This window comes from Bos javanicus, chromosome 5 (assembly GCF_032452875.1).
Source record: "Bos javanicus breed banteng chromosome 5, ARS-OSU_banteng_1.0, whole genome shotgun sequence".
Lineage (NCBI taxonomy): Eukaryota > Metazoa > Chordata > Mammalia > Artiodactyla > Bovidae > Bos > Bos javanicus.
In genome coordinates this window covers 11,284,114-11,310,340 of record NC_083872.1, presented here as the reverse complement: position 1 = coordinate 11,310,340, position 26,227 = coordinate 11,284,114, and the positions used below count along the sequence as shown (strand labels likewise).

Here is a 26,227-nt window from a genome sequence, read left to right as displayed (position 1 = left end):
AGATTAAGTATTATATTACATTGAATATTTTTTACACAAAATGGTGTTCTTTCCTTTCCCAAAAGGATATGGCTTTTTTCATTATAATATTAAATGTTACATTATACTTTTGAATCTCTGAATAACCACAAAACATAAAAATCATGAGTCATAAAGTCTTTATTTCCTTGGTTATACTTTAGTTCTAGTGCTTAAGCTGTGCTGTCTGTAAGCCAATGACTTTCAGACAATGAGAAATGTCTGTACTGAAATTCCATGAAGCCTCAAAGCTTTAACTCTTTCTTATAACTGGATATAAAAATGGTACTGAAATGCTGAAAGGGAAATGGAGTCAACATCTCCCACAGTCATCAGCCCCTAAAAATGGCCCAACACAAAAGCATTTTTTCTGATAAAAGGAGTAGAGATGACAGAACTGTTCAAAGGGAGGATTTCACTGAAGTTGGGTTCACCCTTCCATGCCTGGAGAAGTCACTGACTTCACAAAGTATCTATTCTTACACTTAAAAAAAAATACACTTTTGTCTTTTTTATAAATATATCTGCTAGGCTAAACCAAATAATCCTTAACCAGTCATTGTCCTAGAAAGAAAATATAATGTTTTTATATTAGAGAAGTAAAAGACAAATCTCGAAACTTTGTAATTTTCATGCAAATACAAACTGCATGCAGGAATTATCCTCTTTCCAGATGCTGGGTTTAAGCTAAATGTGTGACCTTATGCAAATAGCGTAACTTCTGTATCTCATTTTTCTTGTCTGTAAAATGAATGTGTACATCTAAAACAAGTCAGTCCCTCTGGCTTCTCTGAAATACTAATGATCCTACTAGCTAAGACTTCGTTCGGTTTTCCTACCAGCAGGCATTATGCCAGTGCTTCACTGTGTTCCATCACAAAAAACAACCCTACGAAGCATACAGAATTATTATTCCTGTTTAGAAATAAGGAAATGGAATGTTTGACTTGTAACACATACAACTAAGAGGTGAAATCCAGAGGAAATTATTGAACTATTATAATCACTACTGATAACTTTAAAAAACTTAGATGGAAAAGACAGTGTATCTCATTGTCACATACTGCCAACAAGGATGAAACCATTTTCTTTTTAGAATCTTTACTCTTCATATTCATCTTCTAGCCAACAAGTTTTAAAAACTTTATTATCACCCCTAAAATAAAGATAATATATATAATGGGAACAACTGCAGCTTTTAATCCAGAAACAAACAAACAAAATAAAACACAATGGTTTGCACTGTCTTCAGGACCTAACCAGCTGAATTACTTTAGTGAAGTTATTTAGTCTCTCTGGGCACCAGCTAACTTATTGCTAAAATGGGAATATCACTAAATTAAATAAACTCATGATTAATTGAAATAATGTATGCAAAGTACTCAGCACCTAGCATATATTCCATAGGAATTAATCTCTCACATAGGTTCTTGTACGCATGCTAAGTCGCTTCAGTCATGTCCGACTCTTTGCGACCAGGTGGACTATAGCCCACCAGGCGCTTCTGTTCAAGGGAGTCTCTAGGCAAGAACACTGGAGTGCGTTGCCATGCCCTCCTCCAGGGAATCTCCCCAACCCAGGGATTGGACCCGTGTCTCTTATGTCTCCTGCACTGGCAGGGGGTTCTTAAGTGCCACCAGGGAAGCCCATAGGTCCTTAACTTGCCTTATATTTTGATAGTCATTTACAACATGCCCTTAGAAGTCTACAATATCACTTCTGACAAGATTGGCTAATAACAAAAGTTATCACAAGAAGACGTTTTTAATACAAGGCATTAACTCAATCAAATACTTATTAAGCACCTACTACGTTTCAATCAATATGATTCATGCTAAATACAGAAAAATACCAAATTTATTAACATTAAATATTTCAAGTAATCAAGGTAATTTCTCACCATTGTATCCTGGAACACTTTTTCCTGCTTGCCCTGGAGGAGGTGTTTTAGAATTACCTAATCCAATGCAAGATGCTGTAATTGGGGATCCAGTCTCTGGAGAAACAAGTAATATTTATGATTTAATATTTCAACTTGAGATCATAATGTTTCTTCGGTGCTTGCACCACACTTCTCCCTCCACAGAATTTCATTGCATGAGGAATAAATAGGGCAAGCCTATTTTTAAAAATGAAACAAATCCAGTAATTTATATCATATTGACATTTTTAAAACTTAAGCATACAAATTTAGAATCACATACATAGTAGTGCTCCTTTTAAAGAAAGGCTTCTTTAGTGTTCTCAGTTGTGAATCAGCAGGCATGAAGAATGGAGAATTATGTGACTGTAACAGTTTTACAAAACACAGTAAAAACTGAAAAATCTCTAATAAAGATGCTTTCTTTTAATTCACCTAAAGTTATTTTATCAGGGTAAGTAACAGCAATAGGAAAAATATTTCTGTAATTTATAACTTAGTCTCTGGAATAGGTAACACTAAGATTTTTAAAAATATATATGAGCAGTATCATATTCTAATGTTTTAAGAACTACTTTTGCCTAGAAACCTTGCTTCGAAAACGAAATTCATCAATGTTTTATCAAATTCCTCTTAATCTGCTGCTCCTGGACTTCTGAAGGCCCAAAACCTAGGGAGGAAGATATTTATGTTATGCTGATTATTTCCTCAAGACCAGAGACTTACAATTAGCCTGCATTGATTATCGAAAACTTTTAAATTTGTCTTCTCTGTCTCAAGTTATAATAGAATAATAGCAGCTATTATTAATACATGATAATCTTAAGTTCTGAAACTTTTATAATTTTTTATAAAGCAATGCATTTGTTATTATTGGCAAATGCAAGTTTGAAGTTACCAGAATATTCTGAATATGAGATTTGTCTCTGTGAGGGGCAAGTGGGTATTGATACTAAAAAGTTTCAGAACTACTTTACATACGTAAATGTACATCTACATACACGCAAGGTATTGACTGTCAAAATAATGAGATACAAAGTAATCCAAAATATTAATAACATCTATCTTCCTAAGGACCCAGAATGTGTTTCTTTCACCATGATTTGTCACATATTTGTGTCACTTTAGAATACATCTATTACTGTTCTTTACCTTCTAGAGTAGTTCAGTTTATTATTCACATTCTGATGGCAGCTTAGCTGGCATCAGTAACAGAGGAAGACCTCTGAAACATCAAAACCCAGTTCCTGAGTCACAGTCCAGTGCTTAAGATGCTAAGCCAGATGGTCACCACTGAGCAGAAGCAGTGAGTACCCAGAGCAGACATTGCTGATGTTTAACAAAGAATTCTCAAATAGTTTCATATGATGACAAAAAATCAGGAGGTATTTTATGACATGGCATTCTATCAGCTATGAGCATTCTCCCCGCAGCACAATCAAAGCATGGGAGGAAATCCACAGGTTTGGAAATTTAGCAGCATTTTCCCTTTGCCTTTTGGAAAATATCTGAGTACTCATCTCATCTCAGCTGCCCTTGAAGAGCAGTGAGACAAGAGCCGTGGTGATGACAGGAAGCAGCCCTGCAGAATGAGGTGGTTAAAGGAAGGTACTCCGAACAAAGTGACAAGAGGTACAGAAGCTACTAAGACACAGTAGGAAAGAAGATGTCCCCTTCGAGATGCTGCTGCTCCCTCTCACCCTGGAGAGAAGCAGCTGCTGAAATCAATCTGCTATTTCTGAAGCATATCTTGTCAAGTTGAGTTGATGAGTAGGGCCACTCCAGTCATCTGAAGTTCAAATTCTCCACACTTCTCAACACCATGAGGCCTCTCAGCAACTTATCAGTGGACAGCTCCGGAACCTACAAACGGACCTTCCAGGGGCTCTAATGCCTATCGACACTTCTAGAACCGGCTGCCTACAAGAAAAGCAAACAAACTACCACAACCAAACTCTGAGCTGCACCCTGCTTCATCTCATCTCAGTTTGGATTTTTATAAAGGACGCGGGCTCTCTGTTCTTCTGATAATACTGGGAGTAGGGAGGATGGGAAGGGGAGGTGAGAAGAAACCTACTCTGAAACAAAGACTTGAGAAACCGGAGCACTGTCAGAAGCTGACACTCTGGGGCTTTCCAAGTGGCTCAGTGGTAAAGAGTCTGCCTGCCAAGCAGGAGATGCGGGTTTGATCTCTGAGTAGGGAAGACTCCTTGCAGAAGGAAATGGCAACCCATTCCAGTATTCTTGCCTGGGAAATCCCATGGACAGAGGAGCCTGGGGGCAACAGTCCATGGGGTCACAAAGAGTCGGACAGGACTTAGCAACTAAACAGCAACAAAGCTGACATTATACATCCTTCCCAAGATTCTTAACCATCTTCTCATAGTGATTACGTATTCATAATCTTCAACCTTCAACTGTCTTGTTTATGAGTATAAAACAACTATGAAAAGTAGAAACTTAAAATAATACCATATGTAAAATAGATAGCCAATAGGCATGTGCTGTATGACTCAGGGAACTCAAATAGGGACTCTATAACAATCTAGAGGGGTGGGATGTGGAGAGAAGTGGGAGGGAGGTTCAAGAGGGAGGAGACACATGCATACCTATGGCTGACTCATGTTGAGGTTTGACAGAAAACAACAAAATTCTGTAAAGCAATTATCCTTCAATTAAAAAATAAATAAAAATTTTAAAAGTATATTCTTTTCTTCTGTACGATCATTTTGACTGACTTTTAAGAGCAATGGAAAGGATTATGCATTCAGTTACTTCAAGTAGATAATATAAGTTTATACGTTGAAAATTAGTAATTTCATTACCTTGTTGATTTTATTTTGTGCAGGGGCCACACTCATCTTCTCTAGATTTTCTTTTTTTTTTTTAAATGATAAAACATTTTAAATTTTATTTTATTTTTAAACTTTACAATATTATATTAGTTTTGCCAAATATCGAAATGAATCCGCCACAGGTATACCTGTGTTCCCCATCCTGAACCCTCCCCCCTCCTCCTCCCCATACCCTCCTTCTGGGTCGTCCCAGTGCACCAGCCCCAAGCATCCAGTATCTTGCATCAAACCTGGACTGGCGACTCATTTCATACATGACATTATACATGTTTCAATGCCATTCTCCCAAATCTGCCCACCCTCTCCCTCTCCCACAGAGTCCATAAGACTGATCTATACATCAGTGTCTCTTTTGCTGTCTCGTACACAGGGTTATTGTTACCATCTTTCTAACTTCCATATATATGCGTTAGTATACTGTATTGGTGTTTTTCTTTCTGGCTTACTTCACTCTGTATAATATTAGTGTATGTGCTACCAGAGAGAGCACTCATTGACTTTATTTGGATATTCACTTTGGGGATTAAAAAGAACTGTTCGTAGTGACATACAAAGGGCACAGACAAAATGACAGATCCTAGGAATCAAAGTCTAATAAGGAGCCACAGTCAGGACAAAAATGGGATGCGAAAGACCCAAGACTGGTTGTTAGAGACTTTGCTTTTTCTCTTTATACCTCTGAGTGTCCTGAGACCCAAGAACTGATCCATCATTACTGGAGGCACACAGGTGCGTGCTCACACATTCCTGCACACCCACTGATTGTATAACCACCCTGGCTGCCCAGTGGGTCCGTATACAGAATAGGCTTCCAGCTGGGGAAAGCCCCCAGGAATGCTGCAGTCCTTAAACCCCAAAGGACTCCCAAAGCCCCATTTCAAAGATGTGCTAAACACATCTGCTTCATATTGCGCAGGCTGTAATTAACTGGCTCACAGTAATCTAAGCTGACAGGAAATCCAGATGTAACATGTGGACTGGGAAATAGCTACAATGAAGAAACCACAACATTCTCTTTGAAGTAAACAATTGGACATTTCATTTGGAGAACTTTCCAAAGACATCCAACCTTAGAAAGGTACAATGCTCAGCAACTCACCAGCACAATTTCTTTAGATAAGAGACAACCAGGAAGAAGATCAGTGGAAATAGAAAGTTGTGAAGAATAAGTCACCTGAGTGTGTTTATATCCATACTGTCTTAGAAGCTAATACAGACACTTCACTATTATTTCAGCATTTTTACTGCCTCACTCTACCTTATTGCATCAGTGAGCTATTATCCCCATGAAGTTTCCTTAAAACCTCTAAAGTAGGAAGAGGAAAGAAAACAAGTAAACATAATTTTCTCAAATATGAATTATGCTGTGTACCATGTGTAAGTGCTTTTTGCCTGTATTATTGCACTGAATTCAACTATAAGCAGATAGAAAAGGAAATATCATTTTAACAGATTTAAAGTATTGAAGCCTAACATAGAAAATTTAAACCATTACCCTAGTCCACATAGTTCTTTTCAAAGAGCAGAATGGAACAGACAAGTGTACTACTTGGAAAGCTCTCACGTAGAACGCAGATGATGAGAAGAAAAGAGAGCTCATCCAGACTACATAACAGCAGAGGAAGAAAAACCTTTCTGACAGGGAGTGAGTCCAGTCTCTCATATTTGCAAATGGAAGTAACGGGGGTACATATCACTTACTAGCAAATATTTATTGAGCAGCTATTATGAGCTAGGTGCTGTCATTAGAACCGGGGATAGAGCAATACACAAAAGTGATCAAAATCTCTATCTTTATGGAGTTCATAGTTTATTTGGGGAAACAAACAATAATAACAGATAAAAGTATAATATATAGCATGTTAAAAAGAGATAATTACTAAGAAAATAAAGACAGTATAGACAGGATATGAGATGAGATGTGAAGGGAAAAGACTGCAATTTTAAACCGGGTAGCCAGAAAATAAACTCCTAGAGAAGTGACCTTTGAGTGAAGACCTGAAAGAAGAGAGGACATGTGCCTTGGATCTAGGGACAGAGGAGCCTGGTGGGCTGCAGTCCATGGGGTCGCTGGGAGTTGGGACACGACTGAGCGACTTCACTTTCACTCTCATGCATTGGAGAAGGAAATGGCAACCCACTCCAGTGTTCTTATCTGGAGAGTCCCAGGGACGGGGAGCCTGGTGGGCTGCCGTCTCTGGGGTCGCACAGAGTTGGACACGACTGAAGCGACTTAGCAGCAGCAGCAGGGACAAAGAGTTAGGAAGAAGGAATTGCAAGTGCAAAGGTCCCAGAGGTAGATGTATTCCTAGAGTATGTGAGGAACAGTGAGGCAGCCAGTTTGACTGAAGCAGAACAAATGAGGAAAGTATTAACAGGAAATAAGGTAAGAGAGATAGTGAAGAGGCAGCAAAACTACTTCAAAGTTCTCATCAGTTCAGTTCAGTCACTCAGTCATGTTGGACTCTTTGTGACCCCATGGACTGCAGCACTCCAGGCTTCCCTGTTCATCACCAACTCCCAGAGCTTACTCAAACTCATGTCCATTGAGTCAGTGATGCCATCTAACCATCTCATCCTCTGTTGTCCCCTTCTGCTCCTGCCTTCAATCTTTCCCAGCATCAGGGTCTTTTCAAGAGTCAGTTCTTCACATCAGGTAGCCAAAGTATTGGAGTTTCACCTTCAACATCATTCCTTCCAATGAATATTCACAGTTGATTTCCTTTAGGATTGACTGGTTGTATCTCCTTGCAGTCCAAGGGACTCTCTAGAGTCCTCTCCAACACCACAGTTCAAACAGCTGAGAAAAGAAGAGAAGCTAAAGGCAAAGGAGAAAAGGAAAGATATACCCATTTGAATGCAGAGTTCCAAAGAATAGCAAGGAGAGATAAGAAAGCCTTCCTCAGTGATCAATGCAAAGAAATAGAGGAAAACAATAGAATGGGAAAGACTAAAGATCTCTTCAAGAAAATTAGAGATACCAAGGGAAAATTTGTGGCGTTAAGATGGCAGAGTAGAAGGACATGCACTCATCTCCTATGAGAACTCCAAAGCTACAACTTGCTGCTGATCAACCGTCAACTGGAAAATGTTGGATCTCACCAAAAAGAGATACCCCACATCCAAGGGCAAAGGAGAAGCCCCAGCAAGATGGTAGGAGGGGTGAAATCGCATTTAGAATCAAACCCCCTACCCGCCAGAGACGCTCAGAGGGTTCAAACAAACCTTGTGCATACCAGGACCCAGGGACCCAAGAGACTGAGCCAGAACTGTGTTTGGGTGTCCCCTGAGGAGGTACGGGTCACCAGTGGACTGCTGCAGGGCAGGGGCTCTGGGTGCAGCAGACCTGGGTATGGCATAAGCCCTCTTGGAGGAGGTCGCCATTAACCCCACCATAGAACTGCCAGAACTTACACAGGACTGGGGAAACAGGCTCTTGGAGGGCACAAATAGAACCTTGTGTGCACCAGGACCCAGGAGAAAGGAGCAGTGACCCCACAAGAGACTGACCCAGACTTGTCCTGAGTGTCCAGGAGTCTCCAGTGGAGGCGTGGGTCAACGGTGGCCCCGGCAGGGTCAGGGGCACTGAGGGCAGCAGTGTGAGCATGGCCCTGCCCATCAGAACAAGACCCAGCTTCCCCCTCAGTCAGTCTCTCCCATCAGGAAGCTTCCATAAGCCTTTTATCCTTCTCCATCAGAGGGTAGACAGAATGAAAACCACAATCACAGAAAACTAACATGAGACCTTAAATTTTTAGTCTGAGTAATGTTGCCATCTCAGATATGCAGATGATACCACCCTTATGGCAAAAAGTGAAGAGGAAGTATAGAGACTCTTGATGAAGGTCAAAGAGGAGAGTGAAAACTCTGGCTTAAAAACTCAACATTCAAGAAACTAAGATAATGGCATCTGGTCCCATCACTTTATAGCAAATAGATGGGAAAGCAATGGAAACAGTGACAGACTTTATTTTCTTGGCTCCAAAATCTCTGCAGATGGTGGCTGCAGCCATGAAATTAAAAGACATTTGCTCCTTGGAAGAAAAGCTATGACCAACCTAGAGAGCATATGAAAAAGCAGAGATATTACTTTTCAACAAATGTCCATATAGCCAAAGCTATGGTTTTTCCAGTCATGTATGGATGTGAGAGTTGGGCCATTAAGAAAGCTGAGCGCTGAAGAAATGATGCTTTTGAACTGTGGTGTTGGAGAAGACTCTTGAGAGTCCCTTGGACTGTAAGGAGATCCAACCAGTGTATCCTAAAGGAAATCAGTCCTGAATATTCATTAGAAGGACTGATACTGAAGCTGAAGCTCCAAGACTTTGGTCACCTGATTGAAGAGCTAACTCATTAGAAAGGACCCTGATGCTGGGAAAGATTGAAGGCAAGAAGAGATGGGGATGACAAAAGATGAGATGGTTAGATGGCATCACCTACTCAATGGACGTGTGTTTGAGTAAGCTCAGGGAGTTGGTGATGGACAGGGAAGCCTGACAAGCTCCAGTCAATGGGGTCACAAAGAATCAGACATGACTATGTGACTGAACTGAACTCAATGTTGCAAGCTAATGAAGACTTTCAAACAAAGAAGTTAATGAATCACAACAATGCAAGCTGGGAAAGATTGAAGGCAAAAGGAGAAGAGGATGGCAGAGGATGAAATGGTTAGATAGCATCACCGAATCAAGGGACATGAATTTAAGCAAACTCTGGGAGATAGTAGAGGACAGAGGAGCCTGGCAGGCTACAGTCCATGTGTTGCAAAAAGTCAGACATGATTTAGTAACTGAACAACAACAACAATGCAAATAGAATTTACGTAAATATTTGAGCATCATACGGGTTCTATGATCAGGTTTATTCTATCTGGGGTTTTGAGAGGGATATATGGGACAAAATGGACAGATGGGAGCTGTTTTAGGATGGTTGGTTAATGATAGAGATTCCTGTGGCTTCCTGAACATCAAGAACCAATTCAAAAGACTGACAAAAAGACTAGAGCCCGGTTAGGTGGCAGACAGGACACAGACTGCCCAGACAAGCCAAAGACGGTCATTTTTGTTATGTAAGAGTTGTGCGTGTGTGCATGCTCAGTCATGTCCAACTCTGCGACCTCATGGACTGCAGCCTGCCAGACTCCTTGGCCACAGGATTTTCCAGGCAAGAATACTGGAGTGGGTTGCCATTTCCTCCTCCAGGGAATCTTCCTGACTGGAGATCGAGCCCACATTTCCTGCATCTTCTTCACTGGCAGGCACATTCTCTCCCACTGTCACCAATAGGTGCGTGCGTGGTAGGCCGCTTCAGTCATGTCTGACTCTTTGCGACCCCATGGACTGTAGCCCACCAGGCTCCTCTGCCCATGCAGCACTTCTGAAAGGCAACATGGCAATTCTCATAAAAAGCCTTAAAAATGGCAATTCTTATAAAAACTCTTAAAGACTGATCATAGCCTTTCACGCAGCTGTTCCACTTTATGGGATATACACAAGGAAATATTTGAAAGAGCTCACAAACATTAAGCACCAAGGATGTTTATCACATGTAAATGTTTATATTAGAGTTTAAAAGATTATCCAAAAAATAGGAATTTTTCCATATTAAGGAGTAATGCAAAGTCATTCAAATACCATAGAAAATTGTCTAGTGATAGGAAATAATTCTTACCAACCACTATTTAGATAAAAGTTGTAAAACAATGAATACTATGATTTAAGTTTTTTATAAATATTATACATTGGGGAAAAATATATATTTTGGCAAGGTACACATTCAAGTATTAACAGAATCTCTGAACACCACTTATGAATTATGAGCAAAGGGGAAATTACACTGAAGAGTCCTGAGGCTACATCTACAACTCTGAAATCTCTCCATGGTGGTGAATTAAAGGTGGATGCAATTTACTTTGGGCTTTTGATGGCTTTGAGTAACAGAAAAGAGTGAAAGTGATGCTTTGTCAGTTTCTAAGCACAGACCTTAAGAAATTCAGAATACTGTCTCAAGAGTGAAATGCCATGTAAGACGGTCCGCTACTCCAACACCTCCAAGCTAAAAATGCCACTTGCAAGCTTTCCAGACAACAGTCCTATCTGAGTCCAGCCTTCCAGCCTATCCCAGGCATGAGTGGGATGCCATCTAGGACCCTCTGGACCAGCTCATTCATCACACAATTTTCTCTGGGTTGTCTCAATCAATCGTACAAAATCCCTAATTGAGCTCAACTCATATCTTTGCTCCAAAACACCATGAATTAGGGTGGCTGTAATAAGCCATTAGGTTTTAAGTATTTTTTGCACAACAATAGATACTTGGAACACTTGCCATTATAAATGTGACAAAATCTTTCAGAAAAGAATTGTGCACGTAATTATATGAAAACACTCTCCTAGCCTGCAGCTGAAATCAGATGCTTATTGGATGCTTTAAGAATCATTTGTATCAGGAGGACCAAAGTGTAATCCCTGACATTTTGTGCTTGGGAAATGTTTTCTGACTTGTAAATACATACTTACATAATTTAGGCTCGGGCTCCCAATATTAAGATCAGGGTTCTTAAAAAAATAAGCAGCAAATCACACAATGCAATCCCAAAATGGATAAGGGAGCAAGACAAAGAGAAGACTCAGGTAAGCGAGGAAAAAAAAAAAAAAAGCTGTTTATTACTGTTATGATTCTGTTACAATCTTTTTCTTATTCTAAGAATGATATTCAAAGGTCAGTCCTTCAATAAATATTTATTAAATATATGAGAGTTACTTAACGCATTTCTTTTGGGGAAAAAGGAGTGTTAAAGGCGGAAATACATGCCTAACAGAAATAGAAGGATGTGCAAAGTTGAGAAGTTAGATCAACCACCAAGGGACTGACTTCAAGCTGTTTAGCAGAGCAAACTTTGCGGGAGTTAGGGGTGGGGGGTTGAGTGTGAGAAGAAGAGGTAAAGTAAGAGAGATAATAAGGACCAAAATGAGACGGGGAAAAGGAGGACCACTAAGTGCCTTCTGTGCCATGTTAAGAAGTTTGGCTATTATTCTGGGAACACTGGGGGACTCAGGGATTTGTTCAGAACTGCATTTTAGAAAAATCTCTTCAATTGCAAACTGGAGCATTAAAATGAGAATCCCAACCCAGAGCAAGAAATCAATCAGACGGTGGTGGTCTGAGGCAGCGGTAGTAGAAGACGAGACCAACTTGGAGTGACACTCAGCATTAAAAGGCCTTGCTGATGGTCTGGATACAGAGACAGGAAAAGAGGGAGAAATTTAGGACAAGCTCCAGGGTTTTGGTTTACAGATGAAAGACAACATAGAAAGAAGAGCAGATGTGAGTGAGGGCTAAGAGGAAGAACGTTATGCAGGTTTAGATCTATAAATAAGAGCTCCTGCTATATCTGGAAGTTGCCACTGTGCTCCCACTGAGGCTCTAGAAACACACATTAAAACAATATGGATTTTAGAAGTTGGTGGCCCATGCAGAGAGTTAAAGTCCTGGAAATAAATCAATTCAGTGGCCCAGGGCCCTTGAGTCATATTAATCACAGCATCATGATGGGCACAGAAGCAATCTGTAAAGAAACCATTCTCTACACCTCTAAATCTATACTGTGAGCTATAAATAACTTGAATGGTGGTAGCAGAAAGAAAGCAGAAACAGTGAGATGTACCGCAGTGAAAGAAAATCAATTTAATCTTTTGTGTTCATGAGATAGGACGATCACAGTTTAAAATACTTAATTCAAAGCAGTCTAACTTTTGGTACTGGGAGTAGATCATTAATTCAAGCTGTGAGACACTGGTCTTATCCTATTCTCTTACCAGCAAGCTGCCTCTCACCTTAGAGACTTTCATAAATAACCTGCAGCTGAATTAGATAAGAAATGCTGAATTAATGAAGGCATAAGATAAAACATACAAAGAAAGGGCTCTAATCAACACAGAACAATGAGGCTCTGGTCCTAATCTTAACTAGTTGACTCTAAGAAATTAAATTCTCTATGATTAATATTTTCTTTTATGAATTAAGCTCTTATGTTCTAAGTTTTCTTGGGTCTGAACTACCTACAGACCAGAATGCTAAAAGATGGCCTTTATATTCATGAAAGGTTATTATTCATAGAAATGAAAGGAAAAGAAAAACATTCATTGAGTGTTAGTAAAAGCCAGAACTCGCTGCATTGTTCATACATATTTCACTTCATTTCAGGATTTCTACAAACCTTTGAGCAAACAGACGTGCCCTAGAGATTAAGGACTTGCCAGTGGCTACACAATAAGTGGCTAAACCAGGATTTAAAGTCTTACTGGGATTCAGTGTCACTTTTTACTACCCGTGTTGCTTGTTAAAGAGAATAGCCACTTTTTGTTTCCTAATTAGAACTGACAACAAAAGAGGAATCGGGAACTACTACTTCATGGGGCCAATGGGCCCACAGTGCAGAGAATTACATGCAGGAGGGGAAAATCAAATTTCCAGACAATAAGGTTTATCAAAGGAGGGTTTTGGAACTCTTTTCCTTATAAAGATCTACAAAATCATTACATATTTTCACCCTTCTAGAATGGATTAAATGTGATTCTTGCCAAGGGTAGGACAATTAAAATAGATGATATTTCTAAGACCAAATCAATTTTACATTCTTAATTTCTCAGTGTTTAGTCACTAAGGGACTTCCCTGGCAGTCTAGTGGCTAAGACTTTGAATAAGGGGAGTATGGGTTTGATTCCCTGTAGGGAGTTAATACCCCACATGCTTCATGGCCAAAATTAAAAAACAAACAAACAAACAAAAAAACACAGAAGCAATATTGTAACAAATTCACCAAAGACTTTAAAAATGATGCAAAAAGATTATCACTGATATAATAATGGGCATAAATAGAGATTCTAAAAAGCAAGTATACATATCTGAACAGCTTCATGTATAGTAATCATACCTGAAAAAATAACAACATGGAGTTCTTCCCACATTATAATGCTATTGAGATGAAAATGTCTGATTCAGTGGCTGCTATTTGACTTGGGATATTCATTAGCAGGTGGATTAACAATCTGTAAACAGTTAACTCATTTCAAAAAGAGAAAGCCTCATCATGCCTGTCTAACATTTGACAAAAGATTATTCCTTCCACAAACCAAATTCATGTAGCTTACCTTTAAGCTCGTGTTCTCAAATTATCAGTAAACATTATCTACTTTAGACTAATGAAGTCTTGCTCTAAATGAGAAAAAAATCCGGTTGCCAGGCAACAAAGACACCATCAAGACAAATTTTTCCCCTCTCACCAGATGAACACTATCACAGCATCACCAGCTGAATGTTGCTGAGATGACTCTGTGTCTATATGATGGTTCTTCCCAATCACAACTTCTCATGCCAAACTATCTACAATTTCTTTCCCATGAATGAATAAAAAAAGAGATGAATTTATTTTCCATGGTTATGTTGAGAAAAACAAAAATGCATCAGACAGTACTGATTCATTCATATTACTAAAGACTCTTCACACTCTAAATCATAAGGTACATTCTGGACAAACCAGTTCATGGGGCAGTGGCCTTGTCTGTTCAGTCTGACCCAGCTCTCTGAGTTCCATAATGTATATTTCAAAAGTCTAGTGCAATCTATTGTCTTTAAAAATGTAGGCCTATACTTTAACCAAACCCTACAACCACAGCCCAAATTTGATGGGCTCAGAAAATATTAAGGAAAACCCAGAAAGCAGGGGATGACAGTTTACAAGTATTAAAATCTAGGAAGGCAGCATTTGGTTGTATATAGAAATTTTTTACTTCAAGATCTGCAACAAAAGGAATGTTTGCTAGAGACTATAGGCACCCAAACCACAGAAAACAGATTTTTGAATAATTAAAGATAGTGTCATCAAGATCAAATTACCAGGAAGATACTTTTCCTCGCTGTACTGTTAGCCATACAGAGCTTTTTATCTCTTAGCCCTAGGAAGCCATTTTTCAGGAAAATATACAGGATTTTGCATGGGGCCAAGCTAGGTATATTAAGATGGAAGAAAGTCACACATCCAGCACGTAGTTGTAACATGGCTTTTTCAAAGGCACAATAACCAGACTCATAAAATTCCCAATGGAGACGTCCAGGGATGAACAAAATCCCCTATCACGGACTAAACTCAGGACTACACACTGACAGGTAGAAATTCCTCTGCAACAAGTCCATCAATCCAGATGCCTGAAGGTGGAATGTGTGAAACACAAAGGTGACAAAGGAAGAGGATGAGTCAGAAGAAAAAAAAAAAAGCACGACAAACTGACATTCTGCCTCCAGTATCAAGTCACAATGCGTCTACCCGGGAGGAAGGAGACAGAACTACATTTGAGTCTATCATTTCTCATAGAGCTCTCTGTTTAGGATAACTGTTGTTAAACTACAACGAACTATTCCATTTTGTGGTTTTGATTCTTGCAAATAAAAGGGATTGCAGCCTTTAAAAAATCCTAGGCTGATGGATATTCTCCAGATACACCTAATGATATCGACTGAATCTGGTCAACCTAACCAATCTTTGTGGCCCTCAGGAAGTATATCCTACTGAATACTACATAAATAAGGATTACTGGATCAGGCAGCCTTGACATATTTTAATAATATGGTATTAGGATGTATGTGCCTTTAGGATCAATGATTTTGATTTAAGAGCCAGCTTGATTAAAGTTTGCTGGAGCCTGTGGGTCTACTTTAATAAAATCTAGAATTATCAGATTCCTCCTCAAAGGAGGAGGATTTAGGCTATATATAGAATATATTTACTTCAGAAGTAGCAATTGCAATTAAAACTGCAGCAGTTCAAACAGGGAGAGAAACACTGTGATTACTTTAAAATATAAGAACTCAGCAAAGATGGCTCAAGGCAGCTAAAGTAAGATCAATAACTTCAATCGCCACCAATGTCTCAATCCATTAGGAGACTACCATTTTCTCATTGAAATCCCTCCTAGAGGCTTTAAAAATTCTAGGAAGAAATTTACTCCTCCATTAAAGTGATGGAAACAAAACAAACAACAAAATCACCCAGTGCTACTCAAGTTGGTGGTCATTACCTCATTTCAATTACTTCATCACTACTGGGGCATCACTTAAAACACTTTCAACAGAAGCTTTGTATCTTCTGATGCAAACCACAGAGATCTGTTCTGCTAGCAGGTGGAAAGAATCATGGATTCTTTTGATCTAAGCCCTTCACCAAGTTGCCTCTTATAAAAGCAACTGTGGAACTCAAGTATTCTACCTTTGCAGTCAATACCTTTAACAGACTGATAGCAAATGAAAGAATACAGTATTTCTACTTAAAATTAAATAACATAACAAAGCAGGATGCCCAACTTTTTTGTTACAATCATTTCCAAACCAGTGCCACACATGCTCAGGCACCTCAGTCATGTCCAAATCTTTGCCATGACCGAAGTGACTGAGCATGCATGGCCAGGTCTGGAAATGACTGTGCCACATCTTACAGTAAATAGGGAGGAAGGAGAGAAAGAAGGAAAGAAAGAGGGACAAGAAGAGGAGGCAGGAAGGAAACAAGGGGAAAAGGAAGGAGGAAACTTCAAAAAGGAGTAAGGTCTACTATGTTTTGGGTTTTAGTAGTTACTTGCTCCAGTCCTCTTGCCTGGAAAATCCCATGGACGGAGGAGCCTGGAAGGCTGCAGTCCATGGGGTCGCTAGGAGTCGGACACGACTGAGCGACTTCCCTTTCACTTTTCACTTTCATGCATTGGAGAAGGAAATGGCAACCCACTCCAGTGTTCTTGCCTGGAGAATCCCAGGGACGGGGAAGCCTGTGGGCTGCCATCTCTGGGGTCGCACAGAGTTGGACATGACTGAAGTGACTTAGCAGCAGCAGCAGCAGCAGTTACTTGCTTACACTAGACGATTCACTCATAAGGAAAACATTTCCTTCACAGTCATCTTAAGTCAGGGAAAAAAAAAAATTCTTGCCAGAGACACAATGCACTGCACTGAGAGTTCTTTCTTTGTGCAGTTTGATTACTGGAAAAGCTCATGTTAGGACTAAAAATGATCTGCAACAGTACAGTGTTTTATTAGTGATTGTACAACTGAGGATAATGAAGTTCTGGCTGTTTATATTTTTGTGCACAAATTATCATATCTTAAGGGAAGAATCATCAATTCTCTTAATTTACCCTTCTCAGATTACAACTGTGACACCTCTGTTTCTCAAACTCCAGGTTAAAAAAAAAAAAAGAAAGAAAAGTTCAGTCAATAATCCAAATGCTTTCAATCATTTTATGGATAAATTACTGTGAAGATAAAGCACCTGGGTAAATGACATTCATCTATTACCCAGAATTATGAATCATGTAGATACAACTCTCCTATATAAACTAGCAAGACCAATTTCCTTCATGAAAGCATTTCATGTTTACATTATTACAATCCAAAACAAGCGTTTAATGCTTCAGTGGTGTTGAACGGTGACAATTCTTTATTAAATGCCCCTACAAGGAGTTGATCTGTTCCTGGATTTTTTTACAGATTAGTTTGCAATTTAGAATCTTAGGTGCTATTTAAATCAGACATCAGAGAGTGTTGATATTAACAGATCAAAAAAGTCACTAGAATGTTGTTGCTAATAAAAATATCACTTGAGTAACAAAAAAAAAATGCTGCTGCTGCTGAGATGCTCAGTCATGTCCAACTCTTTCTGACTCCACAGACTGCACCCCACTAGGCTCCTCTGTCCATGGACTTTTCCAGGCAACAATACTGGAGTGGGTTGCTATTTCCTACTCTACGGGAACTTCCCAACCCAGTGATCGAACCTGCATCCCTTACATCTCCTGCACTGGCAGGCAGATTTTTTACCACTAGCGCCACCTGAGAAGCCCAACAAAAACAATGTCGTAACATAAATGGATTGACTGCAGAATGCCTTCTTAGAACCCAAGTCACAGGAACTAATCAATTTTCACTCATATGCTTTAGTTACTTACCATATCCCTTACTAATTCCAAATTATACATCACGGTTTCTTAACAGCTCATTTGTATACATATATTAATGTAATCAGAGAGCAAATTCATAAATTATGCATTGTATCTGAGGCTCATAAAAGTGTATGATTATATAAAATAATATCAATTTCTAAGTCAATAACAAGAACAACCTTGTAGAAAATTTGAAATTTTAAATAAAGAAAAATATTCCTTTGGTGAAAGATTAACCTTCCTCGAAATGTTATCAGGTTTATACTGACATACCTCTTGGTGAGGCATACACCATCTATTTGACATGCAAAATATTAGGAAACTCATAAACGAGCTAGAAATATCAAATCTTCTCTTCTTTCTGAGTTAATAATAACCCATAAAGTGTTTACCTTTTCCCCTAGTAATCTGATATCTTAAGAAAAGTGAACAGTTGCAAACATTAAACTTCATTTTTCAATTATTTACCACAACATATATCATTGAAAATAGTGAATTAATTTCTTTTATGCCAATGAATAAAGATTCTAACTAAATTTTCTGTTAGTTGCAGACACCTGCACCACGTAGGATGAATTTTTCTTTATAATGATTAAAACCACTAAAATAGCTAGTTCTCTGAAGGCAGAAAGTGAAAGTGTAGGTTGCTCAGTCATGTCTGACTCTTTGCAACCCCATGGACTGTAGCCCGCCAGGCTCCTCTGTCCATGGAATTCTCCAGGCAAGAATATTGGAGTGGGCTGCCATTCCCTTCTTCAGAGGACCTTCCCGACCAAGGGATTAAACCCAGATCTTCTGCATTGCAGGCAGATTCTCTCTCTTTTTTTTTTTTTTTCAAAATCAAAATATATAAGACTTTATTCTAGGACCATTTCCAACTTGGTCTTTTTTTAAAAAAATTATTTATTTTAATTGGAGGCTAATGCAGGCAGATTCTTTACCTACCATCTAAACCACCAGGGAAGCGCAGCTAGATACTTACCCATCTACATACCTATCCCTATGTATGTATTTGCATACTCAAATGGATACAGTATCAAATGCTGTAAAAATAAATGTGGTGGATGGAAAGAATCAGTTATTGTTAGTAGAAATTCACTGTTTTCCACAGTAATGAGCAGCCATTAAAAGCTGATTAAGGTGACTGCACACTGACATAATGTGGTGATTAATTCCCTCTGAACGATACATTAAAGAAAAACTGCAAACTCACATGGAACTCAGTACTCACCAGAGACCTCTTATGCTTGTTTCTCAGGCTTCAGTGAGCTTTTCTGTAAGCCTGGATTCACTAACTGCACACATCTGCACAGGCTATTATGTGCAAATATCAATAAGAAAAAGTAAAGGAATCATAATTTTATTTATTAATGCACTGATTTCCTTCAACAATCTTCAGCATAGTCACCTTTAATGGAGCCAGGGGTGGGGGACAGAACTCTTGTGCAAGTATTTGTGTAAGGTCACTTGTATATTGGAAACAAACTGTATGTTGACCAGGAAAGGAAAACCATCATGGAAAGCAATCTTAACGGTAATCAAATATTTTCCTCTTTATGCCCAGGAAAATAACTGTTGGAATTCTCCTGATGAATAGGCGATGTATCAAGTCTATAGACACTCTTCCATACAGAGCAGTAATTCCTCACTTGTTTTCTATATGTATTTTACACAGAGCATTGCTTTCTCCACATTCAATCTTATCTTTTTTATTTCCCAAATAGTTACAAATTTGAATTTAGATAAGAAATTTCTTCCTTAGCAAATCAAATTAGACAGAATAGAACTTTTCTTTCTAATTTTCATCTTATTTAAAGAACGTGTATTCTTCTCTGATCATTCATTTTATATTTCAAGTTACAAAGAATATAGAAAACACATTTTTTCCAAAAGAGCAACATCCAAGAAGATAATACAAAAAGTATAATTTATCAGAATCAAAGAGTTCCAAAATATTAAACACCAAACTTCAGTTTTAGTCTCTCAATCTTCTAGACTGAGTCATTTTAAAATGAGACCTAACTTTTACTAAGAAATTTTATTATTTTAATTCAAATTTGATGCCCTGCCTAAAATGTTCAGAAGATGTAAATTCTGAAAACACTCATATACAACTGTTGATCTAATTAGTTGAACTAAGTAGGATTGAACTGAAATATATCCATATGAAGGCTACAAGGCTCTCATAACTCATAGCTATTTTCAGTGAGCCAAATGGCAAAGCCAGCAAAATCACTACCTTCGGTGACAAGGAAAAGAAATTCCAGATGAACTACTTACTTGCACATATGTACATAATCATCCCTCAAAAGAAGTTACCAAAGTTTTATTCTATCCACTTAATATGACAAGTTGTTTCCCAAGGATCACTCGGTGGGAGGAAAATAGAGAATAAATAAGTAAATAAATAAATTACACATATAATGATAAGTGTGTTGGAGAAAAATACATTTGTCTGTCGAGTGCTAAGCAGAAGAGATCTGATCCTAAGAAAGGACTAGAGAAGCACAGGAAATTCTATAAAAGAAACAGAGCTTTTAAAAAGTACTCTTGGAGCAGTTATAGGAAAGCTAGGTTACAGGAAAGCAGAGAGAACAGAGATGAGTGATGACGATAATTTCAGTAAGGGTAGATGACAGCGCGGCTGCTGCAGCTCAAAGGCAATCAGAGCACTGAAGGTGGGATGAATCCAAAGGAAAACCTGAGATTTAGTGACTCACCAGATATATGAAACAAGGAGGATGAGAAAGCAAACGAGGTCTCAGGGCTTTATATCCAAGGTCAAGAGAACGATAGTATCAATATAATTTAAGAAGATTTTTTAACAAAAGGATAATCAAATAATTGCTTCCTTCTACTGAAGCCAGAACCGCCTGATGGCTGAGTTTGTGCCTGATGGTCACAGTTCAGAATTCCCTCCCATCCCCACGTGTCTCTCAGCATTTCTGCAATATTTTTGGACATGTTTGGGAAACTCTCACCAGTTTGCCACCAGTGGTCTAGCACAGGCACTCTGAAGACCTTTTTGGACCATTCCAGCGTCTCCACATCACATCGTTCTCCAGCCACAAACAGTGTTTTGAACCTGAGTGTTAAAGGGAGAGTGAATTGAAATTATTCATTGAAACTAAACTGAAACAATTTCAGTTTTTGCCTTCTTTTAAACACTGTAGAATCTAATCACATTAATTCTCGGAGGAAAACACTGTAGAATGGTTGTAGACAGCAGGCATCACTTGTTTGGACCCAGCACGCTACGCAGGGCTAATTCACTTCAGTCGTGTCTGCCTCTTTGCAACTCTATGGACAGTAGCCCGCCAGGTTCCTCTGTCCACGGGATTCTCCAGGCAAGAATACTGGAGTGAGTTGCCATGCACTCCTTCCAGGGGATCTTTACGACCCAGGGCTTGAACCCATGTCTCTTAAGACTCCTGCATTGGCAGGTGGGCTCTTTATCACTAGCGCCAGCCAGGAAGGCCCCAGTATAACTAAATACATATCACAGCACTGGAGAGAAATGCTTCAGAAGCATAATTCACAGCTATAGCTTTCCAGTTTTGAGAAAAGCCACTGAGTTGATCTTCATAATATATCTGTCATATTCATCTAATAATCAAAAAATGAAAAATCTTTTCCTCCTTGACATTACCTCAGCTAATTTTAGCTCCAAATTTGATTGCTGTATGCTATTTAAGTCCATGCACAAAAATATACTCTAGAGTATCAGCTAAGGCAACAAATGTGCTCATACATATGATACACTTGCTCCTTCTCATGAGTTCCTTCAATAAACATTACTCTGATTTCAACATATATTTCTCCTATTTCAAGGACATATAGGAAAGGTAGGTGATTTAAAAAGAAATGGCATTGTGGCCTTCCAGGATAAAAAGGCTCTTATCAAAAGGAATAAATGATTACTAAGAGATGAACAATCCTTTGCAGGGAACACTATGCCACAGTGTATAAAGGATGAAACAGAAAAAAACAGAATTGGCTTGACACCATTGGTGGTTCATTGAGAGAAAAACTATTTTTTTTCTTCCATTCTCAATGGCCTGTCTGTCAAAAAAAAGAAGGTGTGTATGAAAACCTAATTCACTATCATTAAAATAAAAACATAATAAATACAAATCAAATGTAAAAACCTGCCTACCCATCCTGTACAATGTAGTACAGCCACAGAAGATTTCTCATTCCCTTAACTTATTTCATAAAAATCTCATGAAGATTCAAATATTCCCACACTATGCTCCACAACCATGGAGCCTCTATGCTGCCTCCGTTACAAACATATATCTCATCCTATAATTACTTGCTTCTTGCTTATTTCTCACAGCTCCTTAGGATCATTCATCTTTATGACATCAATACCAATCAAAATATCTGAGAATTTTAGATACTTAAACTTTATGCAAACTACATATATATTTGTAATTCAAGCAAATATATTACCTAATATTACCTAAAATTTAGGTAATCAAATATGTATTCACTTACAACTTGCTTGAAATTAAAATCTGGATTATCAATTATGACCTCATCAGGCAGACATGTTATAGCAGGGTGAAACAGATAGTAACACATTAAGCTATTAAAGTAGGCGAAAATATAACAAAGACTAAAGTTGTAAAGTTTAAAATAAGGTTGATATATCTATGATTTTAGATACTATATAAAAACAAGACAAAATAAGGATATAAATGCCACACTGTTGATAATCTTATGACTGAAAAACATGAACATATTTTAATTGTGTCTTATTCAAACTATCAAAACTACTTTTTTAAACTTCCGTGATTAAGTATATTATACATTTCTAGGGTAAATGAGGAGCAAGTGAAGCCATCTGGAGAGCCAGTCCTGGGCCTTGTCACAAAGGAGCTTATAGAACTTTCTAAAGAATTTGGATTTCATCCTGAAGGTGGTAAGAGGTGTGATGACTCACCTAGAGCCAGACATCCTGGAATGTGAAGACAAGTGGGCCTTAGAAAGCATCACTACAAACAAGGCTAGTGGAGGTGATGGAATTCCAGTTGAGCTGTTTCAAATCCTGAGAGATGATGTTGTGAAACTGCAGCACTCAATACGCCAGCAAATTTGGAAAACTCAGCAGTGGCCACAGGACTGGAAAAGGTCAATTTTCATTCCAATCCCAAAGAAAGGCAATGCCAAAGAATGCTCAAACTACTGCACAATTGCACTCATCTCACATGCTAGTAAAGTAATGTTCAAAATTCTCCAAGCCAGGCTTCAGCAGTATGTGAACCGTGAACTTCCAGATGGTCAAGCTGGTTTTAGAAAAGGCAGAGGAACCACAGATCAAATTGCCAACATCCGCTGGACCATAGAAAAAGCAAGAGAGTTCCAGAAAAACATCTATTTCTGCTTTATTGACTATGTCAAAGCCTTTGACTCTGTGGATCACAATAAACTGTGGAAAATTCTGAAAGAGATGGGAATACCAGACCACCTGACCTGCCTCTTGAGAAACCTATATGCAGGTCAGGAAGCAACAGTTAGAACTGGACATGGAACAACAGACTGGTTCCAAATAGGAAAAGGAGTACGTCAAGGCTGTATATTGTCACCCTGTTTATTTAACTTCTATGCAGAGTACATCATGAGAAATGCTGGACTGGAAGAAGCACAAGCTGGAATCAAAATTGCCAGGAGAAATATCAATAACCTCAGATATGCAGATGACACCACCCTTATAGCAGAAAGTGAAGAGGAACTCAAAAGCCTCTTGATGAAAGTGAAAGAGGTGAGTGAAAAAGTTGGCTTAAAGCTCAACATTCAGAAAACGAAGATCATGGCATCTGGTCCCATCACTTCATGGCAAATAGATGGGGAAACAGTGGAAACAGTGTCAGATTTTACTTTTTGGGGGCTCCCAAATCACTACAGATGGTGACTGCAGCCATGAAATTAAAGACGCTTACTCCTTGGAAGGAAAGTTATGACCAACCTAGATAGCATATTCAAAAACAGAGACATTAGTTTGCCAACAAAGGTTCGTCTAGTCAAGACTATGGTTTTTCCAGTGGTCATGTATGGATGTGAGAGTTGGACTGTGAAGAAAGCTGAGTGCTGAAGAATTGATGCTTTTGAAGTGTGGTGTTGGAGAAGACTCTTGAAAGTCCCTTGGACTGCAAGGAGATCTAACCAGTCCATCCTAAAGGAGACCAGTCCTGGGTGTTCATTGGAAGGAATGATGCTAAAGCTGAAACTCCAATACTTTGGCCACCTCATGCGAAGAGTTGACTCATTGGAAAAGACCCTGTTGCTGGGAGGGTTTTGGGGCAGGAGGAGAAGGGGACGACAGAGGATGAGATGGCTGGATGGCATCATCGAATCGATGGACATAAGTTTGAGTGGACACCGGGAGTTAGGGATGGACAGGGAGGCCTGGCGTGCTGCGATTCATGAGGTCGCAAAGAGTCAGATGCAACTGAGTGACTGAACTGAACTGAAAGATTTTCAGCAGGAGAGTGGCACAGTAAGATTTTAGGTTTAGGAAGACGCTACTGGCAGGAGTGGGGAGGATGGAAGATAGTCAGGGCAGGATCCCAGGGCCCTGGGTTTGGGAGGCTATTACCATCACAGAGAAGTGGTGAGACCTAAACCCAGGCAGCCCTAGGGGGAAAAGATAGAGGTGGGTGGATTATCTGAGAAGTCTGAGCAACAGGACTTATCACCACTGACAACTCCTGTTTCCTTGAAAAGCCTTTTAGAAATATTTGTATGTTGTTGGAAGAAGAAAAACCAATACATAAACAACACCAAACCCAAACTTTAAAATACCTGATCATGACTATGTCAAAGCCTTTGACTCTGTGGATCACAATAAACTGTGGAAAATTCTGAAAGAGATGGGAATACCAGACCACCTGACCTGCCTCTTGAGAAACCTATATGCAGGTCAGGAAGCAACAGTTAGAACTGGACATGGAACAACAGACTGGTTCCAAATAGGAAAAGGAGTACGTCAAGGCTGTATATTGTCACCCTGTTTATTTAACTTCTATGCAGAGTACATCATGAGAAATGCTGGACTGGAAGAAGCACAAGCTGGAATCAAAATTGCCAGGAGAAATATCAATAACCTCAGATATGCAGATGACACCACTCTTATGGCAGAAAGTGAAGAGGAACTCAAAAGCCTCTTGATGAAAGTGAAAGAGGTGAGTGAAAAAGTTGGCTTAAAGCTCAACATTCAGAAAACGAAGATCATGGCATCTGGTCCCATCACTTCATGGCAAATAGATGGGGAAACAGTGGAAACAGTGTCAGATTTTATTTTTGGGGGCTCCCAAATCACTACAGATGGTGACTGCAGCCATGAAATTAAAGACGCTTACTCCTTGGAAGGAAAGTTATGACCAACCTAGATAGCATATTCAAAAACAGAGACATTAGTTTGCCAACAAAGGTTCGTCTAGTCAAGACTATGGTTTTTCCAGTGGTCATGTATGGATGTGAGAGTTGGACTGTGAAGAAAGCTGAGTGCTGAAGAATTGATGCTTTTGAAGTGTGGTGTTGGAGAAGACTCTTGAAAGTCCCTTGGACTGCAAGGAGATCTAACCAGTCCATCCTAAAGGAGACCAGTCCTGGGTGTTCATTGGAAGGAATGATGCTAAAGCTGAAACTCCAATACTTTGGCCACCTCATGCGAAGAGTTGACTCATTGGAAAAGACCCTGTTGCTGGGAGGGTTTTGGGGCAGGAGGAGAAGGGGACGACAGAGGATGAGATGGCTGGATGGCATCATCGAATCGATGGACATAAGTTTGAGTGGACACCGGGAGTTAGGGATGGACAGGGAGGCCTGGCGTGCTGCGATTCATGAGGTCGCAAAGAGTCAGATGCAACTGAGTGACTGAACTGAACTGAAAGATTTTCAGCAGGAGAGTGGCACAGTAAGATTTTAGGTTTAGGAAGACGCTACTGGCAGGAGTGGGGAGGATGGAAGATAGTCAGGGCAGGATCCCAGGGCCCTGGGTTTGGGAGGCTATTACCATCACAGAGAAGTGGTGAGACCTAAACCCAGGCAGCCCTAGGGGGAAAAGATAGAGGTGGGTGGATTATCTGAGAAGTCTGAGCAACAGGACTTATCACCACTGACAACTCCTGTTTCCTTGAAAAGCCTTTTAGAAATATTTGTATGTTGTTGGAAGAAGAAAAACCAATACATAAACAACACCAAACCCAAACTTTAAAATACCTGATCATGACTATGTCAAAGCCTTTGACTATGTGGATCACAATAAACTGTGGAAAATTCTGAAAGAGATGGGAATACCAGACCACCTGACCTGCCTCTTGAGAAACCTATATGCAGGTCAGGAAGCAACAGTTAGAACTGGACATGGAACAACAGACTGGTTCCAAATAGGAAAAGGAGTACGTCAAGGCTGTATATTGTCACCCTGTTTATTTAACTTCTAT

At 39.3% G+C, this 26,227-nt stretch overlaps 1 protein-coding gene across 3 annotated transcripts in view; it reads right to left on the bottom strand.

Annotated features, from left to right (window-relative positions):
* ACSS3 (acyl-CoA synthetase short chain family member 3) overlaps positions 1-26,227 on the bottom strand; it is a 194,733-nt gene that overhangs the window by 60,182 nt on the left and 108,324 nt on the right. For all 3 annotated transcript variants that reach the window (XM_061415644.1, XM_061415642.1, XM_061415645.1), the window contains 2 exons: positions 20,759-20,862; positions 1,919-2,014 (listed from right to left, as the gene is read on the bottom strand). In XM_061415644.1, coding sequence (XP_061271628.1) covers positions 1,919-2,014; positions 20,759-20,862 — 200 coding nt within the window. The remainder of the gene's footprint in view (positions 1-1,918; positions 2,015-20,758; positions 20,863-26,227) is intronic.